The sequence below is a fragment of the Mandrillus leucophaeus genome, unplaced genomic scaffold (genome assembly GCF_000951045.1).
Source record: "Mandrillus leucophaeus isolate KB7577 unplaced genomic scaffold, Mleu.le_1.0 Scaffold265, whole genome shotgun sequence".
NCBI classification, from domain to species: Eukaryota; Metazoa; Chordata; class Mammalia; order Primates; family Cercopithecidae; genus Mandrillus; species Mandrillus leucophaeus.
The window spans coordinates 339,858-352,905 of record NW_012102754.1 but is presented as its reverse complement, the minus strand read 5'-3'; the positions used below and the strand labels follow the sequence as shown (position 1 = coordinate 352,905).

General features: G+C 45.2%; 1 protein-coding gene across 1 annotated transcript in view; it reads left to right on the top strand.

The window, feature by feature from the left end:
* NKTR (natural killer cell triggering receptor) overlaps positions 1-8,139 on the top strand; it is a 48,736-nt gene extending 40,597 nt beyond the window's left edge. Inside the window, exons 13-16 of the mRNA XM_011984313.1 lie at positions 1,912-2,007; positions 2,751-2,807; positions 3,315-3,416; positions 5,303-8,139. Coding sequence (XP_011839703.1) covers positions 1,912-2,007; positions 2,751-2,807; positions 3,315-3,416; positions 5,303-5,390 — 343 coding nt within the window. The 3' untranslated portion in view covers positions 5,391-8,139. The remainder of the gene's footprint in view (positions 1-1,911; positions 2,008-2,750; positions 2,808-3,314; positions 3,417-5,302) is intronic.
* The last annotated feature ends 4,909 nt before the right edge of the window (positions 8,140-13,048 follow it).

The window sequence follows — 13,048 nt, the reverse complement described above, 5'->3', positions numbered from 1 at the left end:
AAAATACCGTAAGAATCTTTGACATGTTTTTCCTTTCTAGTCATTCATCAGTCTTTCTTCCCTTGCCTACCCAGACTTCTTAAAAAAGGAACTGCCACATGCCATCTATACTCGGTCTCCCATTTTCTCCTCGGCTGTGTGCTTGCTGCCTTCTGTGCCTTCCCCTCCCTGCATCTCTTAGTTTACTGACTTAAGACTTTCAGGTACTTCCGATGGCCAGTGCTGTGGCATATTTTCAGCCTCACTGCTGGAGCCCTCTGCTAGCTCTCCTTTCTCCTACTCAGGCCATTTCGTCCTTGTGTTATCAGCTTCTCTTCCTCCTCGTGGCCTTTTCTCTCTGAGTTCCTGTTGCTAGATGTAGTTGCCTGTTGAGTGACTCCAGCTTCCTATCTGCTTATGATCCACCTTACCATTTACACAGAGACAGCTCTGAGCTATTAGTGATGCTGGCCACTCTTCTCATTTACCTTCCCACCTCTGCCTTGGAGTGGGTGGTATTTCAGTTTGTAATGAAGACAGCAAGGCATAGAAAGGCTCAGGGACTTGTTCTAGGCTATGTAGCTAACAGGTAGTAGACTGAGAGGGATAAGCCTGAGTGCTGCCCTGCCTCCCTGTTTTGGTTACCTGCCTGGGCCTGACACCCCCATTAAGCTGCGAACTCCTTGAAGTCAGGAACTGTGTCTTACTCATCATTCAGTCACCTCATAGGGTCTGGCTTTATTATTTTTGGTTGAATAAAAGACTACGATCTTATTAGAACATGATGTATTCATTTTCTTGCAGATATACTGGAAGCAGGTCAGTCTTCCAAAACATAAGTGCATACTGAATAAAACCTGTGGTGATATTACATAATGTCACCTATACACAGAGGTATTGTTCTGTTCCTGAATGACAGGCTTAAAGTAGGGGAGAAGGGTGGGGAGCCAAGTGAATGCAGAGGGGCAGAATTGTACTGCTTACATTTTTGCTTGTTTTATTAAGTGTTAGACATAAAAAATGATTAAAGTATAAAAAACTATATAATACATACTCATGTACCTGCCATCTAGCTTAAAAAAATAGAACTTTGGGCCGGGTGGGGTGGCTCATGCCTGTAATCCCAGAACTTTGGGAGGCCGAGGTGGGCAGATCACGAGGTCAGGAGTTCGACACCAGCCTGACCAACATGGTGAAACCCCGTCTCTACTAAAAATACAAAAATTAGCCGGGCGTGGTGGTGCATGTCTGTAATCCCAGCTACTCAGGAGGCTGAGGCACTAGAATCACTTGAACCTGGGTGATGGAGGTTGCAGTGAGCCGAGATCACGCCACTACACTCCAGCCTGGGTGACAGAGTGAGACTCCTTCTCAAAAAAAAAAAAAAAATAGCGCTTTGATGTACCAGTGCCACCCCTAGTTGCACGCCTATGTCCCAAAGTTAACCATTATTCTAAACTTTGGTTATAATTTTGTCTTTATCGTTTTACCCCAAATGTTTCTATCTTCATACAATGTTATGTTTGTATTTTTTATAAATAAAATACTTTTATATATATAGATGTTCTACATTTGCCTTCTTCATTCAACATTGTATTCTAGAGATATATGTCTCTACCTTAATTTTTTTAACCCATTCTACCATTGGTGGAGATTTGGTTTATTTTCTTCTCAGTGTTATTGGTGTTATATATCAGTCTTCTATGCACATACTTGTGCCAGCCTTTTCTTGTTTTTCTTCATTTTCTTCTGTTTGATTTTAACCATGGTTGTTTTGAGATTTCCTCGTTAGCTGACGCTGTCACATCCATTGTCAGGAGTTTGTGAGAGGCTTTCTTCTTGTGTTTTCCTCTTCCTGCCCTACCAGTAATTAATTTTAATATCATGGTGAGTTAACATAATTATATATTTTTTCAATTGCTTTAATTGTAGATCAAGAAGCTACTCTAGAAGTCGGAGCAGAGGATGGTACAGCAGAGGCCGAACCAGAAGCCGGAGCAGTTCCTACCGGAGTTACAAAAGTCATAGGTGAGCTTGTGATCTCGCTCTGTGATGTGGTCTCCATCATGTCCACTTTTTAAGGCTAAACAGATAGAGGGGGTAGTTGTTGAGAAGAATCATGTCATTACTGAATATAATACTGGCCTATTTTCTCATGTAGTTTTTTCTGTGAAAGAGCTGTGGAATTCTTGACTATTCCTCTGTTGGGATCTTATCAGTGAGACAAGAGAAGCAGTAGAAATATTTAAGAAGCCTTGACCCCTACCTCCACCTCCCCCACATGCATCTTCCTTAACCTAAGTTTTACATCTGCATTTACCTCTTGACATGGGTTAGAGATTGGGATAGGAAGATTGTAGAGAGGGGACCAAGAGGAAGAAGCATATATATTGGGGGAAGGGTGGCCCCAGATTTCTAGTTCTCCTAGCTGCTTTCCCTCTTTTGCCTCTGAGGTATTTTCTACTGCTGTCACTTCACTTTACTTAACAGAGGTCCTGCCTGTACAGACCTTTCCCCTAACTCCACCCAGTTTAGAGCCTCCCTAGTGACTTTATATGCATCTCAGAGAAGAACTGCATAAAACTTCATCTTAGGAAATCCAATAGGCTTTTTAGAAAATCCAATATACTTTTGATATGAAAACAAAACAAATGTAGCTGTGGGATTTCACTGTATTTTCACCTTGGTGGGCAAATAAATGTCTAGATATTTGGTATAGCCCATCCTGCCCTGATCTATAAGATGATGGTCCTTCATGTGATTAATATTAGGACGTCCAGCAGGAGCAGATCCAGGAGCAGCTCATATGATCCCCACAGTCGGTCCAGGTACGAACAGGGATTGGGTAACCATCAGTGGGGCAGAACTGAAAGATCCTGTTTTATAAACTGTTAGTTCAAAGTGGTATTTTATTGAGTAACTAAATGCATTTATTTGTCTCCTGAAACCATACCTTTTCTAAATGAAGTCTTTTTGACAAGTTTTATCTGTTGGCCCATTGTACTCCAGTATCAAAAATGACAGTATCAAATTGTAATGGCAGGTGTTTATTGAATATAATTGCCTACAAAGATCCACCAGATTTAAACTAACTCGTTAATTTTATGGTATTTTTCAACGCAGGAAAGAAATTAAAATTTTTCTCTTTAATTATGTTAAGTCTCATTTGGGGGCAATTGTTAAATGTTTCCAGTACTTGTTTTGGAAATATATCCTCACGCTGTCACCTAGTGCCCATGTTCTAAGCTAGAACACTCCTAAGATCCTAAAAAGAAATAGGAACATGTGAGTATTTGAGTGGGAAAATTTAGTGTTTGTTGTTGCTGTTAAAGCAGGTCCTACACCTACGATAGCTACTATAGCAGGAGTCGGAGTCGAAGTAGAAGCCAGAGAAGTGACAGTTACCACCGAGGCAGAAGTTATAATCGGCGGTCCAGGTGGGTCTCTCTCCTTTATCATCCGTTATCGCACTGCAGGCCATGGTGGGCACTTGATATGGGAGGTGACGGGCTGCTAGTGGAAGAGAAAGTGGTATAACCTTCCAAGGACAGAAATACTTCTTCCTGGTTAAATCTGAACAACCCACAAGCAGCCACTAAAAGTGGCTTTTATATTAAGAGTTGCCAGGTAATATCTGTTGGTTATTATTAATGTTTGAATCTAAAATGGGTTTTTAAATATTCACATATCTTGAACAGACCTTTGTTTTGGAAAGAAAGAAGGCCACCCAAACTATGGCCACTTGCTTAAATAGAACTACTTGCTAGCAGTAGCCAGTTTCTCATTTTTTTTTAAATAAAAAAATACATAATATCATTTGCTTCAGCAGCAGGATTGAGGTTTATAGGTTGTCAATTATTTAGGAAAATACATTTATGTATTATATGTATTATGTTTAACATATTTTGGCTTCTGCAAAAATCTTTATGTTAACTTTTGTACTGTCCTTTTCTGGTGGCTTCTGGTCTTGCCTTCCCCTGTTCATTGCAACTGCATTGATGCTTGTAAATATCAGTGTGATCTGGATACTCCCTTGCTTGAAACTCTTCAGGGACTCCCTACTGCTTTCATGATCAGGTCCAGCCTCCTCAGCACCAACTCCAGCTCAGACTCTTTCTGGCTTCCCTCCTTTAAAGTGCTGGGACTTTTCCTTCTGCCTGGAGACACAGGTGCCCTCTTCACCATCTCCTCTTTTGCCACTTGAAATGGCCAGTTCCCATCTACCCTGCAGATCTCCACTGTCACTGGGCAGCCCTCCCTGATGCCTAATTATTGGATATAGTCCCTCCCATGTGCCTCTAAGACAGCCTTTGCTCCCACTGCAGCCTCCCTTGCTCCTAAATTATTTGTCTTGGCAACTATTGTATTCTGTCCTTGAACCCCAGAGAACTATACTTGGTTTCCTGTCTGTGTGTGTGTGTGTGTGTGTGTGTCCAGAATCTTGCAAAACGCCTGGCTCACAGTGAATGTTTTTCAAAATAACTGAATGGGACCCATGACCAGGTCCTCTTGACTAAGTATCCCAGTGGTCCTGTTCATGCCCAGGGCCGCCGCCACCCCTCATTGGACCCCATTTTGGTTTCCATTTCTTTAATGAAACTGTTTGTGCACCTTTTCCCCATTACTTTTCTCAGGTAATCTATTCAAATATTGATACTCATTTTGGTTAACATGGGAAACTATTCTGCTCTTTGGTTTTTTGTTTTTGTGGTCCCAGCATTTTCATGAATGAATTTCACACAAATTTCCTAAGATGTGATGTTTCTTTATTTTATTTTAATCTTGACATTACTACAACTTGTCATTTAAAACATCTTTGAAAAGTCCATAGTATGAGCTGGGCACGGTGGCTCACGCCTGTAATCCCAGCACTTTGGGAGGCAGAGGCGGGTGGATCGTCTGAGGTCAGGAGTTCAAGACCAGCCTGGCCAACATAGTGAAACCCCATCTCCACTAAAAATACAAAAAATTAGCTGGGTGTGGTGGCAGGCACCTGTAATTCCAGCTACTAGGGAGGCTGAGGCAGGAGAATCACTTGAACCCAGGAGGTGGAGGTTGCAGTGAGTTGAAAGCATACCATTGCACTCCAACCTGGGCAACAAGAGCGAAACTCCGTCTCAGAAAGAAAAAGAAAAAGTCCACGGTGTTGCCATAGTCAGTACCCTATGTCTGTGCTATGCTGCATCAGTAGTGCATCAGTTATATTAGTGGCTTGAAAACATCAATAGTGTTTTCAAGCCACTCATATAAAAAAGAAGCTACAAGAGGAATTCAAAGATTTTATAGTTATAAGGTTTTTATATATTTTGTTTTGTTATTACAGGAGTTGTAGATCTTATGGCTCTGACAGTGAAAGTGACCGAAGTTACTCTCATCACCGGAGCCCCAGTGAGAGCAGCAGATATAGTTGAAAATGTCCTTTTTGTGGATACAAATTATATCTTATTTGTAAATATCTGGCAACTTAAAAGCTTAAGAAACTTAATGACAGTCTGTTGTTCTATTTCAATATCAGAGATGAATTTCAAAAATAGATACTTCTTAATTGTTACTCGTTCATTTACATGTGGGGAGAAGAATTTAAAATACAGATATGTCTCCTAAAAATATTTTTATGCCACATTTTACAGTAGCCAACTATGGAAATGAACTTCATTTTCTTGAATCAAGAAATCGTGAAATTTATGTATAATTTGCAATATTATTTTAAGTCTATTTCACTCTATCTCACGTATTCCTTAGAATACAGATTCTTTTTGCCTGTTTTTCCAGTTTTAGCATATATGCTGCCAAGCATAGAACTGTGAAGGAGAACTGTTAAAGGCGGCCAAATATTTATATACTGATTACATAGAGTCTTGTACATAATGTGCTCTAAAAACAAACCACCCAGAATTGATACTGTTGGTAACCAGGAGTATAAGGCAGTGGCTCTGGGGTTCTTAATTCATTCCTAACTTCTTTGATATTTCACAGGATTAGGAAAGTGGTCATGATACGTCCCACACAGTCTGTATTACTTCAGGCTTGTGGGCAAGGTTAGGAAGAATCAATCAGCCTTAACTATAAATACCTGCACTGTCTCTGAGGACTTACTATTTTATGTTCTTTTTAATCAATACCTATCAGAAGTTTAGGTTATAAAAGCAATTCTATTCTACTTCATGCTTTGGTGCTTGGTAATTTTTGGTACCTCTTTAAGCATTACTCTTATAGATCATATATTTAAATACCATAAAAGAGAAAAATTAAATTCAAAAAAATCACTGGCACCAAAAATGGTTTATTCTGAGCTGTCTTCACTTTGACTATTTGGGGGGCTTCTCTCAAGTACAGATGTGGGTTGGGGTCCCCTGGAGCAGGCAGGATTGGCAATAGGAGATACTGGCCACTCAAGTCTACTACGTGTGTGTACCTCTGGAAGAGTGAAGACTGGACTTCAAAAGTAACATCAAAATCTAACTGCCACCATCCTGGAGACATTTTGCAGGGCTTTCAAGTCTTTCAAGTACAGGATATTACCACAACAGCAGCTAAACTGTTGTAACCAGCATGTTTTTCCTGTTTCCACTGTGACCTGCAGCTGACTCAAAGCCTTGCATGACCTGACCCAGGTGCAAGAGACAGGGGAAGAGGGATAGAGGGTATAGCATAAATTATATATTTTCATGGCTTTGGGTGGTTCCTCCAAAAATTGGACCTGTAAAAACCAGTGTGTGTGTGTGTGTGTGTGTGTGTGTGTGTGTGTGTGTTTAATCTTTACTTTGAATTTGTTCCCCAAGTGTACTTAATCACCTTAGTGCCACTTTAATCCAGTTATGCAGAAGAAATTCATATTGGATGCCTGATGTAGAACTCAGCACCACCCTACCACAGGCCTTGTCTGGTGTATTTGGGAAGTGGAAAAGAGCCCTCAGTTGTAGGGAGCTGACAACCCTTGGTGGAGGGAGGGTGCCCTTGAATGTATTAAAACTATCACCCAAAGAAGGTATGAAAACAGGGTAAGGTGGTCAGTTGTTTGCCAGGTTGATAGACAGAAGTACATTAGAAAACAGGACTTTGGCCAAACAAACAATACTGGATACTGAATACAAAACAGTATGATTTAAAGGTTTTCAAGGGTTGCCTGCATACTACTAGTCAGAAGGAAAAAAATGCATTCAGAACCCAAGCAGAAACTGCCAAATGTAATTAAGAAAAGTTGCCATTGGGCACTGTGTTAGTTTTCTATTGCTGTGTGACAAATTACCCCAAATTTAGCAGTTTAAAACAACACCCATTTAGCAGTTCTGTAGCTCATGGGTCTGGCACAGTGTGGCTGGCTTCTCTGCTCAGGGTCTTACAAGGCTGAAATAAGGGTTGGCAGGACAACATTCCTTCATGGAGGCTCTGGGGAAGAATCTGCTTCTAAGCTCATTCAGGTTGTTGGCAGAATTCAGTTCCTTGCTGGCTCTCAGCTGGGGGCCCCTCTCTCACCTCCTTAAGGCTGCCTGCATTCCTTCTTGTGTGGTCCCCTCCAGCTTCAAACCAGCCTTCCTGCTCTTTCTCATGGTTCATCTCTCTCTCCCGTCCTCCTCTGTTTTAGGGGCATATGATTAGCTCAAACCCACAGATATATTTGAAGGTCGATTGTGCGATAGAACATAATTGCAGGAGTACTATCTCATCTCATCATATTCACGGGTTCCGGAGATTAGCTCACTGAAAGGGGGAGGGGCATTTTCAAATTCTGCCTACCACAGGCAATAACTTTGCCCATCTCAGCTGTGGGTGGAATTTTATCCAGAAAAGATAGGCCCTAGAAGCCTCATTCATTTTCTCCATGGACAAGGACAGCCCTCTGCTGCAGCATTCAACTTGTATGTTTACTGACAGAGTGAACTACAGAAATAGCCTTTCTTCCTAAAGGGGATTGTTCTGTATTTTGAAGTTATTTTTTAATAAAATTGAATTATGTTGTGTATTGTGCTTCTTAATAGGAAATGCATTATTGGACTGTTTTTGTAACATCTTGTTTATTGCAAATAGCTAGTATTGTTCAAAAACTGTATAAAATACTTTTGTACATATTAGCAATGTCTAATTTGTATACACTTCAGTTAAATTTCCCTAAAACTTGAAAGGGGACCTTGTAGAAATTAAAATATATACTTAGTCTAAGTCTGAGTCTGTGCATGTTTCATCTTTCTGCTGACCCAGCCAGTGAAGACACCTCATCTCCTTTGGCAGCTCCTTTTCTTCTAGCTGAGTGTTAGTGGTGGGTGTAGGAGGTGGAGCTAGAGAGAATGTCAGACAGAGATTTTAACCTACACAGGTAAGCATTAATGATGCTTGGTCTTTCTCTCCTGGAAACTCCAGATTTCCCCTACACTTTGTTGTCCAGCTAAAGTGACCTGCATAAAGATGTCTTTGCTGAGGGAGGAATATGTCACATCCCATCTGTGAGTTTCTGCCTAGAGACAGTGCATTTACCTACAGCCTCTACATTTCCCTCCCTAACAGCAGTACATCAGGCAGTGCAGCACATATCACTCACTCCCAGAGAAAACATTCTTTTAGCATACACAGAATTTGCAGGGAAGTACAATTAACTTTTGTCTTCTCAAAACTGAAAGAAATGTGTATTTTCTTAGTGAACACAACATTTATTGCAGTTAACTTCTCACTGCAGACACTCAGTTTTTAAACTGAGTTCACAGTGGACTCCTTATTTCAGCAACTCCTGAAACTTGTCAAATCTGGATGCATTCCTTTAAAATTGTAAAGAAAATGCAGGATCAAGTTCTGATAGTGGTAAGCTTGATAGTTGGGCAGTATTGGGGGCAAAATGTGCCAAGGACTTTGGTCTTGACTCTTCTGAATTAGCTGGGCATTAAATAGGTGGGAAGGTAATTCAAGGAAAATGCCCCTCTTGGAAGACACTAACTGGGAATCACTGTTTAGAAGAGATGGGAGGTGGCCAGGTGCGGTGGCTCACACCTGTAATCCCAGCACTTTGGGAGGCCAAGGCGGGTGGGTCACTTGAGGTCAGGAGTTTGAGACCAGCCTGGCCAACATGGTGAAATCCCATCTCTACTGAAAAAAAAAAAAAGAGACTCTACTCACTTTTTCAAGGCAGATGCTGAGCCTTGAACAAGTGTTGCAGACTAATGTAGTCAGGTGAAAAGATGTGGAAGCCATGCCTCGTAAGGTGAAACGGACTGGGTTCAGATTTCCAGAGGACTGGTTTTTGGAACAGAGAATCAACTCTGCTGTTGCCCACAGTGAGGCGAGAGCCCGCAGGCCCATGAGGGCCTTGTGGTAGAATGAGCTGGGAAGACAGCAGGGAGAAGTTCTTTGATGCAGTAAAGGCCCCTCAGGAGTCCAGAGGTGTCGGGAGGAGTTGGGTACCGTGAAAGAACACGTTCATCTCAGGACAGACTGGGAAGCTTGTCAGGGCCTGATAAGTACAAGGCAAGGGGAGTCTGCCCTGGCCACATACACACAGGGCTAGGAGGCTTTAGTGGTCTGGTTTCTTTCAAAGTTTCAGTACAAGGTAGAGGTAGTACTCCCTTGCTGCTGCCTCCACCCTCCCTGTGAATTAGAAGGCCCCGGGTGGGCCTGCTGCCTCTTGGAGACCCCAGACCCATCACTTACTGTAACCCCTCAAGCTCCAGCTCCCTAGACTGAGCTGAGCTTCACAGCCTGTAGAACCCAGGCTAGCTTGGAGAGGGTTGCATCTCTTCAGCCCAGAGCCATGAGGATATCAGGGTAAAAGGAGGAGTGGCCACCTGTATTTCTAGTGCTTTGGGAGGCCAAGGCAGGAGGATTACTTGAGGCCAAGAGTTTAAGACCAGTCTGGACAACATAGCAAGACTATCAAGACAAAAACAGAACAAAAAAGTAGCTGGGCATGGTGACACACACCTGTAGTCCCAGCTACTCAGGGCTGAGGTGGGAGGATCACTTGAGCCTAGAAGGTGGAGACTGCAGTGAGCCATGATTGCACCTCTGCCCAGCTTGGACAACAGAGCAAGACCCTATCTGAGAAACAACAAATGGAGTGACCTGAGGTCTCAGGACAAACACCTGCATTCTGCATCTTGAGCCCTGATCCTGGGCCTCCTATGGCTCATAAACCCTGAACGAGGGTATATATGGCTGGCACACTCAGACATGATAGACAACCAGGGGTGCTTATCCCTTCCCAGCCTGCAGACGAGTCTGCCTCCCAGTGGACCTGGCCCACAGGGGTTGGGTGTATAGGCTGGCACTTCACCAGCCTCTGGTCACCTAAGACCTCTAGTAACTAAAATCTCCCATCAGGCCAGGTTCCCAGAGAAAGCCTGAAAAGAGTTCCCACTGACCTCAATGCCTCCAGCCTAATTTGATTTTATTTTGAAGAAGCAGGGGGACTTCTATGAGCAACTATTCTACGGTACAATCCTTAAGGACTCTGGCCCAGAACCAGACTGCTTGGGTTTAAGTTCTACTCTGCCACTTCCCAGTTGGGTAACCAGAAGGAGGACAATTTGCTTGACCTCTCTATAATTCAGCTCATCTGAAAAATGGATGCTAGGGATTCCTCCTCCTAGAACTGTGGTGTATTAAATGTTTAGAAAACCAAGCATACATCAGTGGTTCAGAGATGGTGGTCCCTGAGGTGGTGCCTCTAGAAGTGAAGGAGTCCCAGAGGGTTCATGTCTGGGGCCAGGCTCAATCACTAGGGAGAGGCCCAGGGCCCCCAGAACTAACAGGGCAGGAGAGGATCCTGGAAGCTGCAAAAGAGACCTGAAATGCCAAAGCCATGATGTTTATGCTGTGAGAGGAAACCAGACAACCTGCTGGTTTGCATGAGGCCCCCAACCAAGGGCAGCTGTAGCCTATTAGTGCTGGGTTCAGTGGAGGCAGAATTCAGGTGTAACCTCCACCCTTACCCTACACCCAGCGGATTCATGTTTTCCCGCCCTGCTTAGAACTTTGGACTTTGGGTCAGCGCCTAGTGGGTAGCTTTGAACTTCCCTGCCACCCCACCGGCCCCATGATGTGTGAGTTGAGTTGCATTGCCTGTATTTTTCTGGCATTGCCCACTCTGCTCTCCCTCTTGCCCAGGCTCAGTTACACACAGTTCCATGCCCTCTAGCCGACTCAGCCCTGCATTGCTCCCACACATGCATACCCACAACCTGGGCTGTTCTTTCCAACTTCAGTGGGGTTGAATCTGGTTTCCCCAACCAAGCCTGGGGACACTCCAGCACTGAGGGTAGATAACTAGGGAAATTGAAAGAAAACCCATGAGCTGTTTTCCAGAGGCAGGGGCATAGCTTTCCTGACCCTGCCAGGACCCAATCCCAAATGTGTGAAGGATCACTAAGCTCTGCCCTTGCTGGGTGAGCATCTCCAGACTCCTGACTCATCCCTGGGGCATCCATTTCTGGCCTAGGAGTCACCTCCACAATAACTCAGTCCCTCCCTCCAGAAAGCCTGCCTTGACCTCCCTGAAGTGAAGCTCCTACTGCATGCCCCTCATCAGGACCAAGAGAGAAATTCTGCTTCTGCCTAGCTCCACCTGTTCACTCCCACTGACCAGACAACTGATCAACAGGAATCTTGACTCCACCACACCAAATCCCCTCTAGTTCCCTGCAGGCACTAAATTGTCTCCACCTCCTGGCCTTTGCAGGAGCTGTCTCTGTCTGGAAAGCCCTTCCACTCCCTCATTGCTCTAGTTCAAGTTCAAGGCTCAGCTCTGAGCAGCCCTCTGGGCCCACCGGACAGCTCTTCAAACCACTCCTTCCTGCCAGGTCCAATGTTGCCAGGTGCCCACAGCTGCTCACAGAGCTCAGGCTCTGCCCTGGGACTCCCCAGCCGATGAGCTGCAGGCCAGAGAAACAAAAGGGGAATAGCCGAGGCCTTCAGGGAGACTGAGTGCCCCCCTACCACCCGTCCCCTCCCTTCTCACCCAACCTCCAGCCCTTCCTGCAGCTTGACTGCTGGAGCCAAGGCCCCAACAAGGCCCCACAGAGCCAGCATCACTACCTCAGTCATGCTGGCCACACCCTCTGTCAAGCTTTGACTTGGCAGTGGGCCTAGCAATGTCCCATGCAGCTCTCTCTGTCAGGCTTCTTCCGGCCCGTGGAGAGGTCCCCTCTCCCCACCTCCCTTTCCCCTGGTTCCTGATGTTGATGCCTAAGTGATTTGTCCTGCTCTGAGCCTCAGAGTCCTTATCCAACCAATGGGCACACAGCCCCTCCCTTACTACCTCCTGGGCCAGTGCTAGGATCCACTGTGAGTCAGATGAGGAAGTGGGCTGGGAGGAAGAGGCAGAAGGCAGCCCTCAGGGGGCTAGCTGGTCAGAAGCATGTAAGCTGCTCTGGCCTGGCCTTAACCTGGGGTTTCTGGGAGCTGGGCCAGCTGTCTGTGCACCCATGCAGGTGCAGGATGTCTGCAGCAGCTGCCAGGGGCTTCCACATGCCCCAGCTTTGGCCCCTGAGACATTTTCTCTCTGGCTCTGGGATAGCCTTGTCCTGAAGCCCTCTGATTCTGGAGGAGAGTGGGGGTGGGGGAGGAAGCCCTTGCAGTCTTAGGGGACAGACCATCAGGCTGTTTCATGGCACCTGCCTAAGACCCTGGTCTCTCCTCCGTTTCTCCTCTGGCACCTAGAAACAAGTCACCCTGAGCCAGCGCCAGAGTTCCTGCCCACTCATGAGTAGGGCAGCATACCCAGGAGATACTGTTGCAGCTGGACATGGACTTGTATGTAAACACAAGCGCACATATGTGGGGAGGGGTGCGGAATATCAGGATGGGGGCAACATGAGAGTGACCCAGGATGGGCAGTAGTCAACTTGGGGTAGGAGTAGGGGATGCTCACAGAGGCCTCTCCTCTACAATGGTGGCCCAGTCACCATCCAGACCTTGCCAGGTCTAGTGCCCCATGGTCCCCACCCTGCTGCCTGCTCAGCCTGGCGGCATTCCTTTACAGCCTCCTGCCAACAGAGCCAGCCCCCTGCCCCCACGGGTGTCCATGCCAGAGCAGCATTCCGCAAGCCTGGCTGCATCTCCCCAGCAGAGGCTGAGCGGGGGGGGG